The sequence below is a fragment of the Ambystoma mexicanum genome, chromosome 8 (genome assembly GCF_040938575.1).
Source record: "Ambystoma mexicanum isolate Mex_15411 chromosome 8, UKY_AmexF1_1, whole genome shotgun sequence".
NCBI classification, from domain to species: Eukaryota; Metazoa; Chordata; class Amphibia; order Caudata; family Ambystomatidae; genus Ambystoma; species Ambystoma mexicanum.
This window is the reverse complement of record NC_090929.1, coordinates 672872398-672899198: the sequence shown is the minus strand read 5'-3', so window position 1 is coordinate 672899198 and position 26801 is coordinate 672872398. Positions and strand designations below refer to the sequence as shown.

The following is a 26801-nucleotide window of genomic DNA, read 5'->3' as shown; positions in this document are numbered from 1 at the left end:
GCCCAGTGCAAAGAAGAGGCCTGGAAGACCAACTGGCTGGTGGCAGATATCGCTCTCCTTGGACACAATGGGCCTCAGTACGAGGTAGCCATGGTCCTATTAGCACCATGGCTACCCCCTTACCGCATTCTGGGTCCGGGTTCTCGAAATAGGGACTTACCGGGTCATTACAACCTTGGAGGACCCGGTAAGTCCCCATTCCGAGAACCATTCCCCATTCCCATTCGAGCTCCCATAAGGATCAATGGGAATGGGGATGGAGCTAATAACCCGCTAATAGCGGGCCCGTTATTAGCTCCCTGGTCTCTTAGCGGCTCCCGCTAAGGGACCTCGGAATACAGAGGTAAGGGGTTACCGGCACCCTTACCGGTGCCGGTAACCCCTTACCTCCTACCTCGTAATGAGGCCCAATGTGCCCAAAAGCACACCTTTGAGTTTTGCTTTTTGAGTTTTTGTTTTGTAAACAATAAAGCCTACAGCCTGATTTTTATTCCACACAAAACCATAGTGTAGCGGGATTCATTCAGATACAAAGTTGGTTACGTAGCAATGTGGGTGCAAGCCCTAATGTATGTGCAGCATACCCACATTTCTACAGGAGGTCATATGTTTCAGTGCGACATAGGTACCCAGTGGAGTAACTTTGCTGAATGTTGGGGGGTAAATGACATCTGAAGAAAACGTGCCCCAGCCAAATGAATGGGGACAAAATGGTGTGCCATGAAAGTTGGGGGGGACGAACACCCCTGCTCCCCCCCCTCCCATCCCCCTAAAATGATGGCCATGTTAAGGTACCCCTGTGAGGAGACTCCCTGAGAGCCGCGCCCGCTCTGTATTGGAGACCCTCCATGGTTCGGGAATCGGGAAACATTCTACGCGTTAGTACCCACCCAGGTAGAAGTTCTCTAGGATCATGCTATGTGGGCGTGTATCCACTGTACTGTCCTTGTTATCTTGGGATTTGCTCGCGCTCTCTCCTCTCTTGCCCGCCTGGTGTTTCGGCGCCCACTGGTGATCGAAGCCGCCCAGAGTTGCGTTTTCACGAGAGCCACGCGGCCTCGCTCTTGCCGGGTTCCCGCCGGTTTCCCACAGGCTGGGCGCCTCAGCCACACACGCCTCAAGTGGCAGAGCAGCAGACAAGTCCCGGCCTGAATGAATCCCCGCCCCTGGGGCTCTCCCATGCCGTCGGCGAGGGGCGGTGTTCCAGCCACTGGAATGGGCGGCGTCAAGCCGGGGCGGTTACTCCGGGTAGGGAGCCGGCCGGGCGCGGAATACATTGATGCGAGAGTGTACCAGGGAGGGTGGGTGAGGAGAAGGGGGGATCCCGCGGGGAGGCCGTTGCCACCTCACACTGTTACCATCTCCCGGCTTGCGTGTCGGAGCCTGAGCTCGGGGAGTGACACGCCCCCCTCCCAACCCCCCACGCACTGGAACAACTTGAGCGAAAACACCGTGAAGCTGCACATTTCAGCAAAGTTCTTCTGAAGCGGGACAAGCATCAATGCAAACTGTCTGCTGAGCAGATATGCGGAAAGGGGGCGGGATACAGGCATCGCCGGCTACACACGGGGGCAATTGAAGCAGCTATTCACTCAAGGAAGAGGAGTGGGACTAGGCTCGTCCGCGTGACACTGCATCTGCACACAGAAGGGGCAGGAGTTGAGACAGCCTGCCAGTTAATATCTCTGCACCTCAAGAGGAAGGCCCGGTAACCCATCATTGATTAACTCCCCTTCACCGCCGTCTCCCGCAGCCCTGCAGCATGGGAGCGGGGCTCAGAGGGTGCGGTACACTCCCAGCTGGCTGAAGGCTGCTGGATGGGTCCAGCGGAGCACCTACCCCGTGCCGGCACGAGGACTTCGCGGAACCACGCTATACGAGAGCACCCACCCCGTGCTTGGATAGGTCTGAATTGATCGGAGGTCCCAGGTAGAGTTCTTGGTGCCAGGCGAAGTCTGTATTGAACTTGGGTCAATGCGCATCAAGCACTGGGCGCTAAGGGAAGGCTTCTTAGAACCTAGGTCCACGAGAACAGCACCCACACTCCTCTTTCAGAGGCCGTTATTGTACCCCCAGGATTCTGTCAGAGGAGCCTCCCCTTGCTGTGCCGGATTAGCCCTGGTGTTAGGAGAGCACCTGCCATGTGCTGGAGGCGGTTTGCGAGGATAGCCAGCTGCTGATGATCCAAGCCTTGCCATCCTCCCTGAGGGGGCACACCTGGGTGCCCAAACCACAACATCCGTCCTGGGTGCCTTGGTCCAAAATGCCAGCCTGGGTGGTGTTGCCCATAACTCTGCCGGCCTTCACCATCACCGGCATGTGGGTAGTGTAAGTGTTCCCTGCACTCTGTAGCATCTTTGTAGTGTATATTTGTTTGCTTGCATTTTTTAACTTTCAACATGTTCCAGTCCAAAACACCTCTATGTTAAATGTGTGTGTTAATCAACAATGTTGCTGTATGTTAAAGTGAAACCCATTTAAAGATCATTTCAAGCCATCGATCTTAACAACATCATTACAAAGGCATGTTTTAACTTACCTCCAGTATTTCTCCCAATAAAATGTTAACTGAAACATTTTTTGTGTACTAGATCTTATAGGAACTAGGATAGGCTAACTTTTATTGGCACCCCGGAAGATGTCCCATCCTTTGCAGCAAGGTAGGGACTGTAGTGTCCCCGAAAGCACACGTGCTCCAAGGACCATTCAAACAAATTACATTATTTTTTTATAACGTGCTGCATGCGGGATTCCAGCATATAAGCGCAGGCCTGCTGCACAGTCTTATTTCCAAGACCAAGCGTGTTGTTTGAGCCTGAACTATACACTGGACAGTTTCTAGCCAACTTGGTGCCTAGGGTGAAACACTAGAAAGCGACCCTCAACTCCGACTGGCACACATCTCTCCCAAACTACACCTCTGTGTCGTGTGACAAATCCCCTCCCTCTCAATAAATAATTGCTATATGCCGGTAAGATAGCTCAGCGGGTTGAACGCTCGCTGCTGCGATCTGAGCTTGATCTGCAGGTCGCAGGTTCGAATTCCGGCAAGACCAACTCAGCCTTTCATCCTTCCGAGGTCGATAAATGAGTACCAATTTCGGTTGGGTGATATTGTATGTAAATATGTGCTCTGTAAAGCGCTTTGGATTAAGGCGCTATATAAATAACACATCATTATATAAATACAGCTGGTTTCATTACATTGTAATTCAAGCACTACAGAAGAAATCTGATGTGAAAACACAGCTCTTGCTGCCCAAGAAAATGTTTTTTCCGTCATCTGCTCTTGGGAAAGGCCTTGCCTGAATGTAGTTTCAAACTGTTCGTACTGGCACACTGCTGTGTGACTAGCCTGCCGGGGTCTGAGGGTCCACTGACCACTGGCCATGTGTTGCATCGTACTACCTCACTTGTATGTTGCAAGGGGCAATACTAGACTAAACATATTAATTATTTTCTGATATAAGGTTATCATTCCAAGATGGAAAGTCTGATGCACTCTTTCAAAATACCTCTATGAGAGTGCAAAAGGGGACAAATGGCATCAATGAGGGTTCATGTATGCTTTGCATTAAATCACAGAGCATTTCAACAATATAACAGTGATCCGAGATCTCTTAATTTGATAAACAAGTCTGTGATAAAAGGATTGTAAATGTGAATCTCTAAATTCATAACAGACGCATGGCTTGGTGCTCACATCACGGTTCACAACACTCACCCCCCTCACATTAAAATGTTTGTAACCGTGAACCATACATACATATTCAAACAGCTTAAGTTGTTGGATGCGAGTGTAAAATTGCTGTAAAATCAGCCACTCAAATAGGGTACAAAGGCTCTTTTGTTTCTCGTTTCTGGAGGATTTTAGATGAAGAAGGGCTGGGCCTCAGTGTGAGCATGCCCAACTCCCAATCCAGAAACATCTATAGGGAATTATATCTTTTGACAGGAAAGGATACCCTACAAGAGACACCCAATAAACGATGCACAGAAAGGATACACAGAATAATTGCTCCTCTTACAAACTTCCAGGAATAAGCTGACAAAGTGTTTTAAATCGGTGTCTAATGCATGGTAAAGGGTCCACAGTTCTTCAGCCACTACCTCCTCGCCATAACGCAGGCCATAGGAGTTAGTTCTGCAAAAAAGAGCAGGCCTATGCTGTATCTAACAGAGCTGGCATTAGCATCTCTTATTACTGCTGGCCTGCAGCTAGTGAACATCATGGTGTGGCAGTGTAGAAAGGGTGTTTGGTCTAGTGGATATACAATTTGAGGCAACTTCTGTGATTGCTTTATGTTCTTAAGTGTGGACACAGTATGGCATACTCGTTAAAAGCCACATACACAAAACATTCCAGGCATATTTTATTTTTTTGATTTTTACATTTGTTACACGCCCAGACCCTGGGGTATCACAGCGTGGTTAGACATCTTGGTCCTTGTTCATACATTTTAAGAAAAAGAAAAAAATAATAGAAGGGTACAGAGAGTTATTTACAGTCAGCACATCATACAGAATGAACAAAATAATTACAGGTTGGGCAGAAATAGGTTGCTCTATTTGCGTTGGGCAGAATAGGTTGCATTCCAGCACCACATAGATGCCATTAACCAACAGGGTGGTGACTTGTGCAGCGCACACATCACTGCATTGATTTGCCATGGATTACTGCCTGCATGGTGACACACAATGAACCCTGCTTTCCTAATCAAGGTGCCAAGTCACATTGAGGCGCCATCTGGTGTGCACGCTAGGCAGTGATTGGTTTGTTTAAAAAATGAAGACCTTTAATCCTGAGCGGATCCATTTAGTCCGTGTCCCAAAGCAGCCACTAGAATACTTAAGCAAGAAAATTACAGTTAACCTTCCGAGGGATGTGCCATATGTAACTAAAAAGTAATATACAAAAAAAAAAGTTTTGGTGTGTCCATAGAGACATGAAAATTGTTTACAACTTTTTCTGTGTGGCACGTTAATATTCTTTGAAGAATGCATAGGTTTGGTCAGCTAACATACTTGTTCTGGCCTTCTGAAAAAAAATGTGCCATGTTCAGTTCTTAACACTGAAATGTTAAGCGCATACTGTGTAAAACAATGGCTTGTTAAACAATCCATCACTTATAAACTGCCCCACTTGAAAGGCTGTCAACACAAAGAATGAGGGGCACGCACATGATGTGTGACTTAAGAGAATCTCACACGCTGCATTTGGAACATGCATGCCTTTGTTTGCATATTCCGGATGCATCACAGTCATCTATAAGTCAACAGAGAGCAGCCAGCCTGGTGAGCCTCTGCTGCGCCTTCCTCCTGAGCTATTTACCTCTGCACCTTGGGCCGTTGCCTGCTCCGCCCGGGCTAAGAAACGGGCCTGACTATACATATATATTGTATAGAGCCTTTGTTGGGCCAATACAAGTTGCGTCTGTGAAGCAGAAGAGAGCGTGGTCTTAGCTTCTGCGAAGGGGGTTCAGAATAGCAACCGTGGGCATTTCGTACAATTCTGTGCATGCTTTATTAACTGGAACAAGCTTCATCATCCTTCACTGGATTGGAAGTTGGCGAACATCTTTCAGTTTAGGAGACTACAGTGAATGGGATTCTGTAGAGTATACAGCGTCTCCATTTTTTTAGATATGGGAGCAAGACAGAGCAGCATCTATTTGGCTGGGTTTAGAACTGCCCCGCCTGGTTCAAGAGCTGATGACCGTATCTTATTGAAGATATTTCTGTAGCGCTTAAAACCACTGGCCTTGCAAAGGCATCCCACTATCAGGGACCACATTTCTGGAATGTTAGTAGTTGGGCTTTTAGATATGCTTTGGAGATGGATGACGTAGGATTTCACTCAATGCCTGTAGCTAAAAGCGAACCATAACCATGTGAAAAAAACACGAAAATACTTTTTCACCATTGATAACATTTGGCTATTTAGGTACTTTATCAGGCATTTTATAAAAATGTGTGTGCTACATGGGCAATGTCCATGTGGGCTGGAAACATCTTAAATATGTGACGCCAAGTTCATAGGTTCCTCACACAGGACATTCCTCCTGTGTGTGGTAATGGCAATATTGACCACTCTGGACCATTTTTTGGTTTATTTGTTTAGGTCTGGGAGGTATGGGGAATTTTGTGATCTGCCTCTTGTTTGTCATCTAGTTCACTTCTAGGGATATTTGTGTGTTTTAAGGCAATGGGGCAGAACATGTTTTCATACAACATTGAACTTCTTATTCAATTTCCAGAGCCATTCCTCAGACGGGGCATGTCCTTGCAGGGCGAGGAGAACCCACTTTGTTCCACCTTATCTGGTAGTCGGGCTATTGCACACTCTATAGTCCACTGAGATGTCATGAGCAGTAACCAAATGCAGTGGCAGTCTTTCGTTTTTAGGCCTGTTTGTACTCTGTACCATGAACATGCTGGTGATGCTAACTGGTAATTGTAGTCTTCCCCTAATGCACATTGTTCGATTGCACCTGGTCTGAGCAGTTGTATCCAGATTGTACATAATCGGCTACATTTGAGTGATTTTTGAGAACCTCAGAATTAGGATACAATACCTAATCAGAGGATGCACCTTTTCCATGCTCTACTTTTATTTAGAAAATGATGCATTATTTGGCTTGTAGTATGACTTATCTTAATTCCAATCATATGTAAACGACAAATTCATGATTGGAAAAAACGTGTCCCAGTAACATTGAATCGTTTGGCCACCATAGTACTCTGCACGCTGCACATACACACTACAATTGAAATTTGCAGGAATACTATTCAACCAAAAAAATTATAATAAAAGCTATTAAAAAATACACTAAAGTCTTGGGAGGATAGCTCAGGGGCAACGTGCTCACCTTGGAAGCAAGGTGACACGAAGCATCACAGGTTCGATTCCCGGGTCGGCGCTTAGAAACCTCTGAATATTAAGCACATTATAAATAATCTATCATATCATATAATATGAAGTAGCACTTCTTGCTTTTCCAGAGGACTACCAGATGTTTGTGATGCCTTATGCTTACAATGTCGCATAGATGTGCCCTAATATACATTTATAGATTATGCCGAACTAAGAGTTAAGTTCACATAAGTGTGTTTGTCCGGCCTCAGTTGGCTTGGGGAGCCAAAAGTAGTTCTTGGTAACTGTTGGTGCCAGGCTAACTTCTAGACTGCAAGCCGGAAATAAATAGCTCCCAGCTCCCCTCAATTTGGAACCAGAAGATTTTCTCTATTGTAGAGGAACTATTCTGCTTTAAAATTCTTCTAGATGTGCCCTTTGTTCCTTTACATGTATTCCCAAACATATAGTTCATGTCCCAAAGGTATGTTTATATGGTACCAGTAGTTTCTGGTAGCTGTAGGGTTCAAGCGGGAGATAAATGGCTTTCAGCAATTTCAAACCCTGCGTTTATGTAGGATATCCTTCCCCAACAATAGGCAGCGAAAACCATCACTTAAAAAAATGTGCTTTCCCTTTAAGTTAACCAAGATATTCGATAGTTCTAAGTAGAGCAAGAAATGCTTTTTTTCTATATCGGGTACATATTAACTTGACATAATCAGCACTTGCTGAGATGCATTGATTTAAATGTATATTGTAAATTGAGGTAAATCAATTGGAGGTCAGAGTCCCTAGCTTCTAGGATTGTTTATATTTGCCTCCAAAAATTTCCACTTCGGAACTTTGTTTTTTTTAGATGTGTGAATTTGTGTTGGAAACGCGTCTTGGGTTGTTCTTTTGAAAGGTGCAGGGTGTGAGTATTTGAGTATTAAAGTAACCACCCCAAGCCAAATCGTAGCTAGAACCATTAAACAGGTAATTACTATTCTGTATCGCCTGTACACTAGACTAAAGACACCCATGTCTGCACATGTGTGGCTCTCTGAGGCATCCACTGGTTCATCAAATAAGTAAGGTGTTGAAGATGAGGTCCAAGTGTGGCCCTTGTGACCCCCACTCGATTTGCAGCCTGAAGGCAGAGAAACGAGAGATGTACATCACTCCTGCCTGGGATCTTCGTCACCCTCATCGATGTATCGCAGATGTGAGAAACGTTGCTTGCTCAGACAGCCATTCAAACTGTACCTGACTGACAATATAGAGGAGATAGAGTTGTCAGTGATCGAACAAGTCGACTGACTAGAACTTCAGAAGATGATGACTTCACTATTGGCATCACAAAGTAAATGAATTTAGACATGAGGCATATAGGCATCCATGCACAAAGCTGCACAAACACTTTTAGTTCATTGCATATAGACACAAAACAAATGCTTATGACTCATGGTAGTTAGAGAACTGATAGACTTGCACTAGTAAATCTTGAGCTACGCGGAAACAGCAAGATGCCAAGAATACGTACAATCAGCTGGCACATGCTTAACTTGACTAACAGGGACGGCCATAAGAACAAAGATGGAAGCAATAGGTGCACTGAAGTGAATTGGGAAGGTAAGACAGACTTTGAATAAATGGGGAAGCTAACAGCCTGTTTCCGCAGAAGGCAGACAGACATAGCTTCCAGCACAGACACAGTGCACATCCTAGTCAAGGACGAGTAGAGACAGAAAGTTTTGAATTTACCAAGGCGATAAGACACCTGCAAGGAATATAGCTTAAAATCCTTATAATTAGAAGCAGGAGAGCTCCATTTCGTGGTCCACACACATGTGACCTGGAAGACTAGGACAGTGCCTACTCATTCGAGGCAGATGGAGGAAAGTTTTTTTGATCATACCAAGGGTGGAAAGATACAATTGCAACATAGGTTCAAAGCTGGATGTACGCTCTGAGGGTTTAGGCGATCAGAGATGGCAGCATGATGGGGAAAATACAGCACCTTTGTGATAGTTCCCATTGCCTTTAGCAATTCCACTCCACTTGGTAGCTATCCAAGGTCCCAAGGCTGGGAAGACCCATTCTGTCCTATCCTTAGTTACCTTCCACGTTAAGGCACACTATGTTGCAGTGGCCAATAATTTCCCTGTTAACCTGCAACTTTGTATTTGTTACATTTAGAGGTGGTCCTTGGAGGCGATCCAATAACTAAACTAATCCCTATGTATTACATAAATAGTTTTCCTAAACTGCCCAATCCCCATCCCTGATAGGTTTTGGGGGATGCGCCTTGTTTTTGTGATGTCACTTATGGTTAAAACGGTGTGACACATGTTTGGAGAACGAGAACTTTGGACTGCTATGCCATTGTAGGGTGATCCATGTCACTTTGTTTGATAATAAAGACAGTAAACCTTACTCTATGGTTGAGTCTTTTGTTCTTGCGGTGTGGATTTTATTGGAGCCCAAGTACCCTCTTGCTGGTATTCGGGGTAGCTGCTAAGAGTGACCCTGCTGCTCCTTTACACAGTTTCATTTTAATTTTGCAAGGTTATACCAGTGGAGGACAATGTTCTCAGTAGTTAGGTGAATTACCTTTTTTTATTTTATGTTGGGTATGTATTTATAGCAGACCTTGCCTTGTGAAGCCACAGAGTGCTGTAGATAAGTCGGAGTTAGAGGAGGATTCGTTGAAAGGGCAGGGGGGCGTCCATTGAGGGGGTGGCAGGCACTTTGCTACATTGTTTTTGAAAACATGTGGTCTCCTTGATTTGCTTTAACGAAGGCATCGTCGCTCTATCAGTATTGTTATTGCATTGCTTAGCTTGTTAGCACTCTTATGAAAACAGCCGAACACAACAAGAGTTCAGAAATGTATGCTATATTTTGTGTAACAAGATAAAGCAATATCATCTTTCATCATTTGGCTCTTCTTATTCAAGCACGTCTGTAAATGACGGATAACAACAAAATTGGATTCAATTGAAATATAAATGTACTACTGTTCCTACTAATTTACATGAACAATACAATTACCTGTTAGAATGTGATTGTCTGTCTAAAAGATAACAAAGGGTGGGACTAAGCCTTTAAAAAACATTGGTTTCAGTAGCCTTATTGGAGCTTCTGAAATTTCACCAAATTGTGAACTATGGGGGAAGAGCTTGGATAACTGCTGGCCCACAAGATCTTTACCTGCATGGGTAAGAAAATCAAGCAGATTCAATGAGTAGGTGAAGACGGTAATTCAAACCTTTGGGCCTAAAATTGGTACTTTGCCAATTTTCCCAAATACTGATTATTGTTCTTTTTGTTAAAGGCAAAACTAATTTACAAAGATTAACTGCCTTGGAAACAAGCAGCAAACCACTTTCAGGTGCCTTCTCCAGACTGCTCATGGGGCAAAAAAATGGCAGTTTGCATTTTTTGAATATTTTGGGGACTGACGTAAGCCATTTAATTTTTTCCATGGGAGGACTATTAAGAGAAACTATGTTGTCTTTTTTAAATAAGGTAGCCTTTCAATCTTCCCTGTGCTGGTGACAGTTTAAGTGGTATTGGGTTTCAACACAATGAACATATACTATCTCTTTTTCCCCTTGTACTTCTTTGGCCAGGATAAGTGGAAGCCTCAAAGCACAGAGAAAGAGTGAGAGCAATCCTTTGCAGGGGGCTTTGAAATGTTTTACCTGTAATCTTTTTTTGACCCATGGCTCTCGATTGCTTGTAAACTGTTCTTAGTTAACAACTCACAGAAGCCATGAGCTTTCTGACAGTTTTTAACACTTTCGCACTAATCAGTTATCCTGAGTTTGGTCTGTGTAATAGGGTGCACAGTTTTTAACCTGCCACTGGCTAGTGAAATTTGACTCTTGGCAAGTAAGAAATGGTGTGCTTTGTGTATGTTTAGAATTGAGATGGGCTGTGACTTTTTTTATGGCTGACTAGTAGAACGCAACTTACATTTTCCCCCCTGTGTATAACCTCACCTGTCCCCTGGCTCGGCACCATGCAGCCGTGGCTACTGAGTTGACGGGTGAGAATACTTCCTGAGGGGAGTTCTGAGTAGGGATTATAGAGGGGGCAGAGTCCTAGTGGAGTCCCTTGCAAATATCTGCATGTTACGAGCTAAAGTGGGGATATCTCCAAGCTAGTCACATGAATTGCATTTGAAAGCAATACCAGTTAGGGGAGTAATTGAATTGGGTGTCATGTGGTGAAATCAGTGTCACACCAGGGAAGAAACCTAGAGAGGACCAAAGTTACAGTGGGAAACATGGGAGCAAAACTCATGATGGAGAATCTCGGTGGGGTTCCCAGGAGCAGTATAGTATAAGGTACAAAGTCGAATAGAGAGCAGGTTGGTTGCGCTCAAAAGAAATGGCCGCCTGAGTGAGGAGCTCTGTGTTTGGGAAGACCCTTGATGCTGATTTTATCTACATGGTGCCGCGTCTCTGCTTGACAAACTACCGACAATTGCCCGCAGATCTGCTGAAGGTGCTGCCCAACTGTCACACCTCGGAAGGGAATCGTTGCAGAGTAAACTCTACTTCTCGTGCCACCATCTCTCCCCTTCCACAATGAGCGGACTCCAGATCACGCGTGTGATGGGGCTCGCGGGCCCAGCTGGGGGGGGACGGCCGCTACAAGGATCCACGTGACACAGCCTGAAGCAATCCGACACTTCTGTGGCTTGGCTCGTTGTCACCCTGGCCCCCTGGCCCCCTGGCAATGTGTGCAGTGTGAGGATTTGCAGGAGTACTCTGCCCGACTTCGATTTTTACTGTGATCCAGCCGCCAGCCAGCTGCTCTTAGACAGAGCTCCTGGGGCCCGCCAACAGCCCACTAAAAGCCTTCCAAGCCTGTGCTGAGGATCACCGGGAGCCCCTGGACCTGAGGGGTACTCCCCTTTGGCTGGCAATACGGGCACCCTGTACTTTACAGCACCGGACTGACTGCGGCACGACAAGACTACACGGAGTGGGGCTACACCATCCCCACGCCAGGACACAAGGTACGGGGCTCCGCTGCCTTCGGTGCCGCAGTCTGAGACGAGTTCCAGGCAGTCTAATATCGTTGCAGTCCCATTGTCATCCGGGAGGCACGAAGGGCAAAATCCAACTCTTATACTAGTGGGTGCTCCTGTCTATCCCCGCTACACCGGGCTCTGTCTGAATTGTGCAGTCATCGCTGCAGGCAGCTACAGCCAGCCTGCAGGCTCGTTACTGTGTCTGGTCCCCCGGCCAGCACCCCAGACATCCCAGCTCTGATTCCTGCCAGACAAGTGGCCTGCTAATACGGTGTGTACCCATGAAGAGCCCGAAGCACACCCGAGTTAGGTCAACGGCGGAAATTGGTGCCTGTTGAACCCACTATCAACTAATTGGGAACCATTACGACCATTGCCATTTCTTACTCCACACCACGTGGGAGATCACAATCCATACGGCTGCGGACTGGGTCAACCCATACTGCCATTTCTGTCCACAATGTTGATCCTGGCAACCCTGCGCTGCTCCGGTGCCTAGACCTCGCTCATGCTAAGACTCTCTACTGGTGCCTGGCGCAGAGGACCAAGCTCCTTTGCTCTGGGTGGCCGCGACCTGCTACATCACCCCTCGATTTCGGGGGCCTCCACTAATTGCTGTTCTGCTCTTCCTGGCTCATATCCGTATTGACTGGCCCGCTGGATGCTACACAACTCAAGGGATATCCCGCACCAGGCACATCAGTTGCCACTCTGGGGGCATTTCTCATTGTGCCCAGCGACAGGAACTCTGGCCCATTTTATAAAGGGAATCTGGCTGGCTCCTACTCCTCTCCCAATTGTGCACTACGAAGGAAACACTGTTGTGGCTTAGGGGGCTGGGGGGGAACCTAGGGACAGAGGCACAACACGGACTACAACAACCCGGGGGGAGCACCCGTTGGACACCCACGCTGCCGGATGCCTCGGAGCTCGACAACCCATCCTGAAGAGCGGACTTCTCCGCTGCCCCTCCTGGGTGGCGTGCTGTGCTCCGTGCCCTACTCCGGCGCCAGACCTGCTGGAGCGTGAGCCGTGTCTCGCCCATAGGACGCCCCTGCCTCTGGCGCGCACGGTGAGTTCTGCGGGGCCCTTGCCCCCCGCTGCCCCTTCCGCAAAGACATATCCTCTTTTCCCACGGCCCCCTCCATATCGGGAGCGTGGTCGGCATCTTCCGCCCACCCTGCGAACACCTGCTCACTATCGAGGGCATCCGTGAATCCCTAAGATGTGCCTGGGGGGGCACGAGACCCCTGGTCACTAATAACACGGTGGGGGCGCTGCAGTGGGGGGCGCGGGCGCTTTGACGCAGCCCCGGCTCTGGCGTTACTTGACTCTACATCCCAGCGCTGGCCCGGATCAACCATGTGCCCCACAACTCATATGGTAGCCCCTCAGGAGCACGCCATTTCATCCTGAGGCGACCTCGTGGGGATCAACGTTGCGGGGGTGTATGTCCTGGCCCCTCCTGCTGACACTTGTTATCCAGGGGCCAGACACTCGCAGCTCAGCGAAGCAGGGGTGGTGCCCTCCATTCTTTCCCTAAACGTTTGAGCTGTTGGTCCCTGGTGCTGCTGCCCTCTGGGTGGTCGACTTGCAGCGTCTTGCCTTATCCTCAGCAATCCTCAATACATGCACCAGGAGCCTTGCGCACATTGGGGTTCTGAAATACTGCTTGCCTCGCTCCCATTGCGGTCCAGGATCCTATTGCATACTTCTTTCAGCTGGGTCTGCCGAGACTGTGTGGGGGTGGGCGCTTGGGCTCTGGCGCTCTCTTGCTTCACCCTCTGAGCCCCCCCACCCTGGGTACATCACGCAGACCATGGCTGTTGGTGAGGCAAGTCAGCTCATCTCCTCGTAATACCTGGCTATCCCTGATACTACAGAAAGGTTGACGCTAAATTCTACTGGTGCCCCTGGTAGTCACCTACTTGCCAACGCATGAGGCGCCTCCTTCCCACTCTCTGCATCCTACTTGGCTATTTGCCCGCACCACTGTTGGTCTCCATAAGCCTCCCTTTCACATCATTCAGGACTTCTCTCGGCACCATGACCAAAGGAGCAGGGAAAAAACAATGCTCTATAAATATGTTCGCAAAAACTCTGTCGAGATCGGCCGAGGAGGTGCCCGAGCAGCCTCCAACCAATCCAACATCGTCTGTCCCTTCTGACTCCCAGAGCATGATGGAATTCATCCACGAGGGCTTTGCCACACTTCATTCCAACCTGGATGACATGAATGGTACCATATCCTCCATCAAGGCCCACATTGAGAGGACTGATGGCCGGGTGGCAGAGATCGAGACGAGGGTGAGCGCCTCTGAGGATAACCTGGGTTCCCTTCGTGCTGAGGTATCCTCTCTCTCCAACCGAGTCCTTGAGGTCCAGAAGAAGAAGGCGAACCTTGAGTCCCGATCGAGACGAAACAACCTCCGCATTATAGGTGTCCCTGAAGACTGTGTCAATGAGCCAATGGAGGACTATATCGAGGGCACACTGCTGACACTCCTTGACTCTCCAAAGCTCTCCCCGCAATTCGCTATAGAGAGAAATCATCGAGCCCTAACAGCTAAACCCAAGCCAGGAGCGCCTCTGCGCCCTATCATAGCCAGGGCCCTGAACTTCCGAGATCGAGATGCCCTCCTCAGAGCTGCAAGAATTAAGGGCGAACTGCTGTTGGGGGGGGGGGGGGTGCCAGAATACACCTATACCCCGACTTCTCAATGTCTGTCCAAAGGGAACGCAAGACCTTCTTGGCGGTAAAGAAGAGACTAAGGGACCATGGAGTCAAATACTCCATGCTATATCCTGCTAAGCTACGAGTTGAACACTCTAACCAGGTGTATTTTTTCACAATCCCAGAGGAGGCCTCCAAGTTCATTGACAAACGCTTCCCTGTTTAAACCTCCCGCCGCACCAAATATTTCCGGCTGTTGTGTCACTCTGTTGAGAGGTAACTAAAACTAGTCTCCACTTTGTGTCAGTAACCTTACACTCTACCACTCTCAACCCAGAACAAATTGGTTCACCATTGTAAGACCGTGCCATATCTATGCGTACCAAATCCTCCCCAAGTTGCAGATGATGTCACTGTCAGGCACCATGTTTATCCTTAAATTGTCCCAAGGTTCGGAGCATCGCTACCAGGCTGGTTCACAGGCCCCCCTGGCGTTGATGCCATTGGTTTGGATTTGGTTAATGGGGTATGGGGTTATCATTCCTCTGTTTGGGGGAGGGATGTGGGTGGGGCTGGGTTATGTTGGGTGTTATGTTGTAAAAGGCTTGGCGGCTGCAGCGAGAATTGAGTGCGAAGTAACATTGAACCGGTGGTATTGCAGGGCTACTGGACCGATCCATCAGTCATCGGGACCGTCGCGCTGTCAAATATTCACTTTTTCACGAATATCTCTACACTGGTAACTGAAGATAACTTAACTTTCATGAGCTGGAATGTGAGGGGTCTGGGTAATTATAAGAAGATTAGACAACTCCAGTTGCACTTTGAACGTCATGGGGTCAAAATCCTTTTCCTACAGGAGACGCACGCCTGTACTGAATACTGTGAAAAATTCGCTAAAATGTGGGGCTCTCAAAGATACTTCACTAATTACTCCACCCAAAGCCGTGGGGTCATGCCCCTAATCCACAGGAGCCTCAAGTTCGATCTTATATCCTGACAGATGGACCCCCAGGGCAGATATGTCCTACTCCATGCCATACTTCAGAACAGGGAAGTGTTCCTACTGAACATCTACGGTTTTAACATTGACGATTCAGAATTTTATTTACATCTCACGTCCCTCCTGGATAGCTTCCCCTTAACACCAATATGGGGGGTGACTTTAATACAATTTTTGACGTGAACCTGGACAGGTCCGGCGAGAGGCCCCGTCGACTTACCAAAGCAGCCTATACTACATTGTCATCTCTCCCCCGTCTTGCACTGGTTGACGCATGGAGGCTCCTCTATCCCGATTCCAGCTCCTACTCCTTCTACTCCTCGGTACATGACTCCTATTCCCGAGTTGACAGATGGCTAGTCTCTGATATGCTGATAAAAAAACATGACGCAGCTACTGATCCTCCCTAGAATCCTATTTGACCATTCACCAGTGACTTTTACCCTTTGCTGGGGCCCGGACCGCGATCGGACTAGGCACTGGAGGATGAAGCGTCACTCTCTCCTCGACCCTGTATTCAGTTCGGAACTGGAGATGGCCATCGAAGAGTTCTTTGAAATAAACACTGACTAGGTACCTTCACAGGCCACACTTTGGGAATCTTTCAAGGCCTACATTAGGGGCATAGTACTATCCAAGGAAAATGGTATCCTTAAAACAATCCGAAAGGACATCGCTAAAAGTGAGTACAAACTATCGACCCTGGAAGCCCAGTGCTCGCTACACCAAACTCCTGAAACCCTAGCATCCATAGGAGCGGAACTCGACACCTTCCGCGCCCTGGCGGACCGCAAACTAAAATTCTTGGACAGCCCTGGCCTGGCTAGGAAATATGGTGACGGTGAACGTCCGGGCCCCTTCCTGGCCAGGCTTCAACGGTGCAAGCTTGGTGCCCCACACATTCCTGGGGTTGAAAGACCTGATGGCTCCCTAGCCACTTCATTGCAAGATATCAACTCCGAATTTCTCACCTTTTATGAATCCCTATATGCCAATGCGGACAGTGCTCCGACATTGGAGATCGACTCCTACCATGATGCCCTCCCGCTCTCCATTCTCTTCCCCCGAAACCATTGGGTCTCTTGATTCCCCATTCACCCCTGAGGAGTTCTCGGATGCCGTAGACTCACTTTCCACAGGGAAGTCCCCAGGCTCCGATGGCATCCCAATTGAATTTTATAAACGCTACAAATCGCTTCTACTCCCCCGCCTAATAGCCCTCTGGGAGGAATCAGTGGATATAGGCAAATTTCCCCCCTCTCTAATTTCCCCCCTCTCTCTGCAAGGCCATGATAACGGTCTTACTCAAACCTGGCAAACCCCCCACACAATGCGGTTTGTACCGTCCACTTTCGCTCATTAATTGCGATACCAAAATCTACGCCAAACTATTAGCTCTACGCCTGGCCCCTTACATGCCGCATATTAGTCATCCTGATCAAGCAGGCTTTATTCCAGGACGCTCCACCTCCTTGAACCTGAGGCGCCTCTTTAATATAATGAGCAGAATAAACTTAAATCTCCACGCAGTAGCCGCTACTCTCGACATGCAAAAAGCCTCTGGCGGGCTCTTGAAAAATGCAAATTCGGCCACTCCTTTCTCTCCTGGGTTAGACTACTATACTCCGACCCAGTTGCCCTGGTCCGCACTGAGGACCGATGCTCTTCCCCTTTTTCAGATCGCTAGGGGGACGAGGCAGGGCTGCCCATTCTCTCCCCTGGTTTTCGCCAAAGCGATGGAGCCATTTGCCGATATGCTACGACAATCCCACGCACATAGAGGTTTATGAACTGCGGGCCAGGCCGAAATAGTGTCCCTATATGCCGACGATGCGCTTCTCTTCATCCGCTCCCTCTCCTTCAATTTGGCCCCAATATTGGAAGATGTTATCCGCTTTCGGACACATCTCTGGATTTAAAGTGAATTGCGCTAAATCCACCCTCTTCCCACTCACAGACTGCACTCCTCACCCCCCTGATACTTTGGGGTTCACCTGGGCTCAGTCCAAATTCACCTATCTTGAATTAGAAATAGCTTGTCACTTTGAACTGACCAAAAATATCTCGCGAACCTTGCAACCAGGGCACTGGGCTGGAGTAAGCTACCGATCTCCCTAGCAGGCAGAATAGGTATACTAAAGATGATACTACTACCCCAACTTCTGTATAGGTTCACTAACATCCCCTTATGGCCAGGTGAAGAGTTCTTTCGAACATTGACTCGCACGATTAACACCTTTTTGTGGCACTCGGGTGCGGTCCGCCTTAAACTTGGGACCCTGTCCACCCCCATGGAAGGTGGTGGCTTCGGGGTTCCTGACTTTTTCAAATACTGGCTGGTAGCACAAGTCCAATTCACGTCACACTGGTTTAACATCTTAGACCCCCCTTCCCCCTACACGTCGGGCTCGAAAAACTAGCGGTCGGCAACCGGGACATTCGTTCCCTAGTTGTCCAACCCATCCCGTCAGTCCCCGACTCACTTGACCCGGTGGCTTGTACGTCCCTGGCCCTAACAAAAACATGGAAATTACTCTGCACTGCCCACCCATTCCACGGTAACCTCCCACTCTGGAACTTCCTCCCGGGGGTCCCACATGTACCGCCACTTGTAGTGCGCCATTGGGCCGAGGTAGGATATGAGTTGCTCCGAGACATCTTTGAGCAGGGCAACTTCATTGAATGGCCAGACCTCCCACTATCCCTGAGACAGGGTCCGTCTATATGGCTTCAGTAGTCATCTCTCCGGAAGACCCTTAAACGCAAACATTCTATGTTCCCAGCGATGCCACCAGATGATCCTGCAATTGGGGAGCTAACCTCCCCCATGCCCACGAGGGGTAAAGTATCCAGGCTCTATACCATGGTTCAAACTAGGACCACCCCAGAAATCACCAAACTGAAACACGCATCGGAAAATGACCTTGGGTTGGAAATGACCAAAGAACACTGGGCCCATATGTGCACACGCATACACAGGGTATCCTTCAACTCCCGCTTCAAATTAATTATTTTTATGGTACTCCACAGGTATCACTATACCCCGAACAGACTCCACCATATGCTTAATGACCACTCCCCAAGATGCCCCAGATGTGGGTATGATACTACTGACTATATTCACATGATCTGGTCCTGTTCCCACCTCACCCAGTTCTGGAACTTGGTATGTGCTACCATGTCAACTATTCTTGAGCATCCTATCATTCCATCCCCCATGAGATGTCTCTTCCGCGACTTTCCCGAACTCCGACGTGACTCCAAAAAACTGGCCGGCCTCTGCATGTTACTCGCAGTGAGGTCCATTCTACTCTGTTGGCTGTGGCCCACACCACCCACTCATGCACAATGGCTCAGTGCGGACACTTGAGCTTCGGACACCTAGGAATCCTGGTCCCTATTACAGCCCACTCACTCGACCCAGAGATATTTGGCTTAAGTTTCGATCCTATATGTCCGCTATGGAAACTGCATCAGGTGCCACATCCCCTGTTCCCACCCCCGTCACTCTAGTCCCCCTTCCTGAACTGCTCTCTCTCCAGTCCGCACCCACTCTGCATGTATCTCCCAAGTGTATAATCAAACTGTAAATTGGTCCTGTATACCTGTATTATCTATACTGCTAATGCATTGTACCTGTTTTGTTTGTTGCTCGCCTATGTCTGTGCTGCCAAGCTAAATAAAAAGAAGTTTTAAAAAAAAGAATAGAGAGCAGGTTAGAAAGTGGCACAAGCAAACAAACCACATACAGCAAGGCATGACAGAGCATAACTAAACAGTGCGTCCTAGCAAAGCATTAAAAGACCTAACCAGGGACAACAACGATGTCTCCTCGCGCATAGCTACCACTGTCTTATGCAGACTGCTTCCATTTCTCGTTCTCACTTTTGTCAACTTCTCTCTCTCTCTAATTAATGGAGAATGTTTAACCATGCTGAACTGAGCTTGGGGACTAACAGATTGGGTTCTTGAGTGGTTGCTGGGTGAGTATCTTACTGTAGTGTTCGCACATGCAGATGGTCAGGGGCGTTCAACGGACTGCCATCCCAAGACGGGCAGAGAGAATTGAGGGCTGTGGGGTCACTACCCGTGCGCCATGCTCTTATGTCTGGGGTACCTATAAAGTATCTTGCAGCAGTGAAATGCAAAAGCATCTCCTTTTGATGAAAAGGTGTGTGTGGGTGGGTGCTGCCCCATCAAAGGGAAAGTTTCCCAAGTGAAGATGTCTGTGATAGAAGTGATGGACCTGGAAGGGGAGGGTGTCCTTTGCTGCTGTCTATGGTGGCCATGATGAGGGGAGGGAGACAGCGGGCGGTGACACATTAAATGCATGCGGTGTGGGGCGGATGCAAGGAAAAAGAGGGGCCGGGTGTGGGGAGGCAGAGGGGACCGGGTCAATTAGGAAGCCGGAGGCGGGCTGGGAAATGGTGCCCTTAGTGTGGGGGAACCAACAGCTCCCTCCAAACTTGCATCCATTCCCAGCATTGCAGGGAGCGGATTGGCTGTCTCCCTTCCTCCAGGTGCTGTGTGTGTAGGGAAAAACTGCTTCTTGAAAAGGAAGGTTTTTTTTAATTTTTACTTTTTTATTTGTGTTTGGTGTACAAGCACCTTTACAAACCTATATAAAAGATAACAATCACAAAAATGCGTGATATCTCCTAAATTACATAATATGCAAGGAAATAAGAATACATTCTACAAACAATTCTAATAATACATGTAAACAATTTATATAAGGAACAATCTTTAAAATCTACGATCAAAGCAGAATTCTGTTACTATCTTCTATCAATCATATCAATATAAATCACATGTCTGATATATTTCAATCCGACCATGGTGCATCTTATGATCTTGGGATAAGTAATCGTACATATCGTAGCGGTCGAAAAACAAAAATTTTGATAAAATAATGGAAGGTTTTAATTTTTAGTTTTTGGCTATTTTCGGGATGTTTCCACGCACCTATAAAGCCAAAACGATGGGCATAGAGGAGGGGGATGGGATTTGAGGAAGGACCCCCAGCCTGTGGGTACTGTTTAGTCCCCCCCTCCCCCCCACCAACCCCCTATTGACAGTCCTTGGCCATGCTAATTTCCGTAGGCCATTCCCACCCACTGCCAGCCCCTTGCAGCCCAAACCACACCCTCCTGGGATCTCTTTGAGTTAGCTCTGTCATGCAGTAACATCAAACTATGGGCTTTATGGGGCTGCCTCTAAGCAGCCTTCTGAAAGCTAATGGCTTATTGTGGTTGTTAATCAGCTCATAGTATAATGCAAATGTGCAAATTGTGACTTCAGGCACTTGATTATTAAGCAAAGGATATCTCTTCACATCTGTTCCTTGCATTGAATTCCCGTTAAAATAAGCATTGGCAAAGCCAGCAGTTTTGGTGCTTTGATAGGAATTTTATGCCCAGGTGCTTGCACCATTTGCCAGAGTTTGCAATTCAGCTTTCTTTCTTAGCTGCATTGTGGCATCCCGGTAGAATAATGTTCAAGGGTCTGCAACCTTTTGGCACGACAGGTGTCTGGGACTGAAACACCCATCAGCCCATTGGGGGTTGTAACCACAGGTTTCATACCCCACTATGGCAATATTGAGAGCATTCAGAAACCGTTTCAATGACTGATGAACCATTACTTTTAATAGGCATTGTCATTGCCAACCGTTTTGGCTTTTGTGTAAGTGTGGGGAAGGCATTTTCCGGGTACTGCCGTAACTGGCCATTGATGGTAGCAGCTGCAAAATGGCGGGAGTACCTGGGCATATAATAAAAGTGCCAGGCAAATGCCTAATATTTATACACAAGCCCAAAATGTTGACTTTGCCAATATTTTTTTAGCAGCACTTAAGTGAAGGACACGCATAGTGCTTTTAAATCGAGTGGCTGGGGGCAGACTTGGTGAAGACATTTTTATTACACCAGTAGTGCAGTTTCAGCTCCAAATAAATCATTAACTTTCAGAAGCCAGCTTTTAAAAACACATTGTCAGGCACTTTGAGCTCAAAGGTTGATTGTAAGTATTGATAAACCTAGATCAAAGAGATCCTAGGAGGATGTGTTTTGGGTGGCGAGGGGCAGGAAGTGGGTGGGAATGACCATAGGCAATTTTTTATTTTCATTTATTTTGCATTTTTAAAGCGCTCACATAGCCCGTGGGCATCGAGGCGCTGTTACAGGAAGTATTTTTTTTTGTGTGTGTCTTAGCTGCGTATCTATTACATACTTAAATACCCAGAGGTTGCTAGGCGCGGACCCGGGGATCGAACCTGTGTTGCTTCGTGTCGCCTTGCTTCCAAAGCGAACACGTTGCCGCTGAGCTATCCTCCTGGGACGGCATGGGCATTCAATGGGTGGGCATATAGCAAAACAATACGTACACGCGCTGTATCACTCCTCATATGCCAATCCTTCATAGCTAAAACTAAAAATAAGCTGGAAATGGATTCAAACAATTGACTTTGAGTTACATCCAGATCTCAGTAGCAGGTGTAACGCATTACCTTGGACCGGTTATCCTGATTCGTGATTATTTGCACTCGGTTTCAGCTGCTCATATCGCAATGAAAAATAATTAATGAAAATGTGCGGAAACAAGACGGCTATCGGGTTCGTACGTACACAAGAGCTTTGCATGTCGAAGATTAAGCCCTTTGCCAAGTACTGTGAAAGGGCAAGCGTGCCACTGTGACCAGCGGCTTAGTAGAAGCACTCCCACCAAATGGAGACAATACTTTCTTTTGCTGACTCGAATAGTTGCCTGCACCATTTTATTACGTGACAACGCTGTGCTCCTCTGGTAGGAAGGGGGGCCCTGGGGAGCACGTGTTGCTTCCTGGGGAGGTTTGGGTGCTGCCCTAAGGTCAGTCAGCAGGCCACGCTTGGGGGCAGAGCACCCCCCCAGTCTATTTATATAGCTGCAGGTGAAGGTTCGAGAACAGACGGCAGTAGATGCTGATCGTGCTGCTGTTGCTTCTGTGCCCTCTAGGCGGTTTTTCACGTCGGGTAGGGCCTGGCCATTGGCGGTGACGTTTTTGGGATTTGGGGTGTGGTGTTGTGATCCTCCCACGTGTATTGCCCTTTTAATGTGCTATACCCCTCCCATGTGTATTACCTTTTTAAGATAGACCATGACTGTTTTCATGGCCCAAGACAATAAAACGACCCCCTGCAGGCTCATGCACTAAAACGGCTGCAGATTCCCAAAGCCCGTCTCTCATTTAAGCCTCCAGGCCCACACACGGGTCTGCAGGCCATAATGCTGTGGGGACCCTCGTGCCAGTACGGTGGCAGAGGTCCGCATGGTCATGGGTACGAGTGGCAGAGGCTTTAGGTCTCCTGCCCCTGGGGTACAGGGAAAAAAGGGGGAACATTTTTGTGCCTTTTAAAAAGGGTAGGGAGATGCCTGGGACCCTCATGCTCTGAGTATCAGAACAGGGGTCAGGAGCTCAGCTGGAGGGTGTCGTTCAAGAAGTCACAGGGGAGGGGGGCCGGGATGGGGCAGGTCCCAACGCAGAGCGGCTTCGGCCGTGGCATTTGCAGCGACGGTGGCGTGTAGCTTGTTGGCAGGGTGAGGGGAAGTTGAGATGAGGGATAGGGGACAGGGTGCTGGGAAGAGCAGAGCAGGGCAGTAGTGCAGGGGAGAGGAGGCGGATGCTCCCCCGGTAGATGGCAGAATAAGGAGCAGGAATGGAACGGTCTCCCTGGTTAGTGGTGATGAGTGTGGAGGGTGCAGCACGGCCCCCGCTTCAGCAGGAGAGGAGGAGGAGGGAGAGGACTCTAGGGCGGTCCCTCCGGCAGGTGGTGGCGGGAAGCCTAGAGGGTGCAGGACGGACCCTTAGCACAGCAGTCGAGGGGAGTTGGTCGGGACACCTTCACCTGTAGAGTGCCTGGGGCGTAGTTTGGACAGATATCCCAGCAGCGGTTTCAAGAGCGATGGGGCGGACGCCCCACGCTGCATCACAGTGAAAGAAGCACGTTTTTCTTTCTGTTGCAGGAGTAAAGTGGTAGCTGTAGAGGGTGTTGGTGAAGATTGGTGGATTGGGCGGGAAAGAAGTATATGGTGCTCCAGGCTACAAAGAGGTGAGCATGGAAGGGGAGGGCCAGTGCGTTGGCAGGCGGGGAAGGGAAGTTTTGGGCTGTCAGAGTTAGATTAAGGGGATGTCAAAGGAGTACTTGGCTAATTAAGGAATGGGCAAATCGAAGGTGCCTAAGCACTTGAAGGAATAATGCATATGGCATTTGGCCCAACCATACCTTGCTGGCCCGTTAATTGTCGCCCTGCTCTGGACGAGGCGGTGGGCTGGAGGCAGAGGTCGGCTACCAACAGCGGGCTGGGTTTTTGCAATAGGCGGGATAGTGGTAGGGTGAGTGGTGACTCTAACGGGGATGCGCCTAGGGACACAGAGTTAATAAAGGTAATAAAGGTAGGCCCATTTGGTGGTCACAAGTTTGGTGGGGATTTGGCAGGCGGCACCACAGTAGCAGGGTCTTTGCTGATCCGGTGAAGTAGTGATGGTCGTAAATGGGTGGGGGAGAATTTTTAGTTTGGAAACAGTAAAGACTGAACAGTACATTTCAAGGAAGCTTTTCAAAGTACAAAAATAACATTACTTAAAGGAGAGCTACAATTGTCAGTTAATTGGGCAAACATTTGGTAATGAGAAGTTAAGGTGAAGGGAAGGACTACTCCAGATATCTGAATGGCAGGGACAGCACATTTCAGGGTTAAGAATTAAGATTGGATGAGCAAGACCTAAACAGGCTCCTGGGTGTCAATAGGAATCAAGCGAGCAGGTACCACCAGAGGTAAAGAGGGTGGTTAGTACTGTTTGGACAGACAGGCTAGCCCGGGGTTACAAGACGGGGGAAGAGTTAGGGAAGAAGGACGTGCGGTGACTCAGTGAGAGGACATGGATAAAGTTGGGAAAGATGTAGGAGAGTTGAAGAGGGGCAAGGAATATTTTAAGGGAGGGAAATGGGTCCGAGAGGAAGTGGGTTTACCTACGTGTTTTAATGGTTTGGTTAGTCTGTAAGGCCGAGGGGCAAGGTAAGCAAAGTTTGTAAGCTATGACCTGTCGCATTAAAGCGACCTTTTCCACTAATGGCGAGTCTGGGTAATTTGTGCAGTTTAGCCCAAATCCATTTTTAGAGACTGCATGCATCCCAACTACAGAGAAGAGAGCCTGAAACTTGGAACATTTTAATTGTACCATTAATGCACTTGGTGGGGGGCGGGGTTGACGGTGGCACAGGGAAATGGGGATGGCAGTGCTGGTGGGGCCATGGCGCAGCGAATGCAAGCACTTAGCTTTATGAAGCACCATTCTTCAAAGTTGGCCGCAGTTGCCAGTCCGCTCCTCCAACGCCACAACAGTATGTGCCTAGACTTCCTGTCCCGCCCCAGCCAATCAATGAGTGAAGGATGGGGCGGACAGGAAGTCGGGCAGGTACACTTCTGTATGTGCTCTATTGTCAGGCAAGCGTTTATTATTATTTTTTTTAATCGCCATGGGCAGCAGGCAGAGTTGATGCTGGCCCCTGCTTTAGGCAGGCACTGACCCGCAAGGAGGATCAGGTCAGAGCACCAGTTTTGACCCGGGCCAGCCCGACCCTCAACGGGCCCACTCAGCTCCCATTTCTAGTAGTTGTGAGACCACTATCTCCTCCTGAACCCCCTCTTCCCTAGTCCGAACTGGAGTCTCTTTGAAAGCTGTCGGGTTCACCTGCTGTCTGTGCTGGCCTCCCCTCATCTGTGATATCTGTAATAGGCTGCTTCTGAGTTGGTAATCCCCGAGTTGGCCCTATGGCTGTCGTAATAACTGATCTCCACGGGAAGTAGACATCCTGGGGCCAGGTGTTTATAGTGCATTATTTAAGACCTGCACATACGGAACTGTTGACAGCTTAGAGATGGCTTTTCAAGGGGACACATTGATATGAAGTTGACGCACCCTTCCTTGCAGGTATGAGTAGCTTGTCCAACAGTGCGTGTTTTTTGTTTTTGTTTTTTTCGGTTTTATTTCAGGGTTTTTTCTTTGCTTTTTTAGTATTATTATTCATACATTGACAATGAACAGAGGGGGTGTGGTAAACTTCAAGCTATTGAAGAGAAATTAAATAATAGTCATTGGGGGGGGAAGTACTGACATGGGGCCACTCGAGATTTCTGGTGGTGGATGGGCTGTGCACAAAGATTAGTAGAGGAGCTGTGGGGGTGGGAGGGGTTCTTATCTCTCCCGTCCTAGACACTTGCCTGGTGTGTTAGAAATAAGCCCCATATCCGTTTTACTACCGCATGAGAACCCTCATGAATAATCAGCTGGCCCTGAAATCACCAGAAAGGGGTGGTCAAATAGCACCAATGTAAGCTACTTGGTGTTTTGCATAAAAACACATAGCATTTTGCAATCGTAAATAATGAACGTTTTTACATATGACGTATCTGAGACAGTGGTTCAAGCCTGCAACCCTTCTGAGCAAATAATGCACACTGGGCTGTCTGCTTATTTCATTTATGAGAACGCCCTACCAGCAAAGTGATGGCAAGTCAGGAGTCAGACATACTCATTTGGCGTTAGCTTTTGAGAGTCTAGTCTTGGCTGTCCTGCTTCAGCAGGTAGACCGTTTTGCCAGCACGGATTTATTTCACTGGATGTTCATTTCTTCATTCGTATCACAGGTTACCTGCATATTCTCAGTCTCTTGGTGGTAATTGCTCGTGAGGGACTGAGGGTGCTCCAGAGGCGCCCCGGTTCTCGGACAGTTTTTGGAGAATATCATGGCTCTGCCCGAGCTAGCCTCTGCCCACTTAAAGCCTTGCTAGGCACACAGGTTATCAAGCTTTCCTTGGCTCGACTAAGGTAGCTGTCCTTGTGCAATCAAGTCTCCTACTTCTATAGGGGAAGTGGAGTAGCCAAGAATTCAGTGTAACACTGTATCACTTTGAATATAGAAATGTCCCTGCCAAGTTATTACAGGGTCTGTGATAGCGACCCCGTAATCATGGTTAAGTTGGTTTTCCCATAGGAAGAAAACTATTTGAGCCGCTTATAACTTTTGGCGCCATTCAGCAAATCCGCACAGATCCTTACAAAAAAAATACAACCCAAATCTACATTGTTCTGCAAATTTTGGTGCAGTTTCATATGAAAATATACTTGTATATCGTCAAAGATAAGTTGCAACGTTAGTGCTGGTTACAGGTAAGTAGTTTGATGTTGGAGGGGTGCGTGATT

The 26801-nt window shown here is 48.1% G+C and overlaps 1 protein-coding gene across 2 annotated transcripts in view; it reads left to right on the top strand.

The window, feature by feature from the left end:
• The first annotated feature begins 1230 nt into the window (after window positions 1-1230).
• Window positions 1231-26801, top strand: part of LOC138472341 (transmembrane protein 150A-like) — a 1082967-nt gene continuing 1057396 nt past the window's right edge. The window contains exon 1 of one of the 2 annotated variants that reach the window (XM_069610467.1): window positions 1231-2319. In XM_069610467.1, coding sequence (XP_069466568.1) covers window positions 2180-2319 — 140 coding nt within the window. In that variant the 5' untranslated portion in view covers window positions 1231-2179. Of the gene's footprint in view, window positions 2329-26801 lie in introns of both variants that reach the window. The other variant, XM_069610466.1, reaches the window with a different exon arrangement.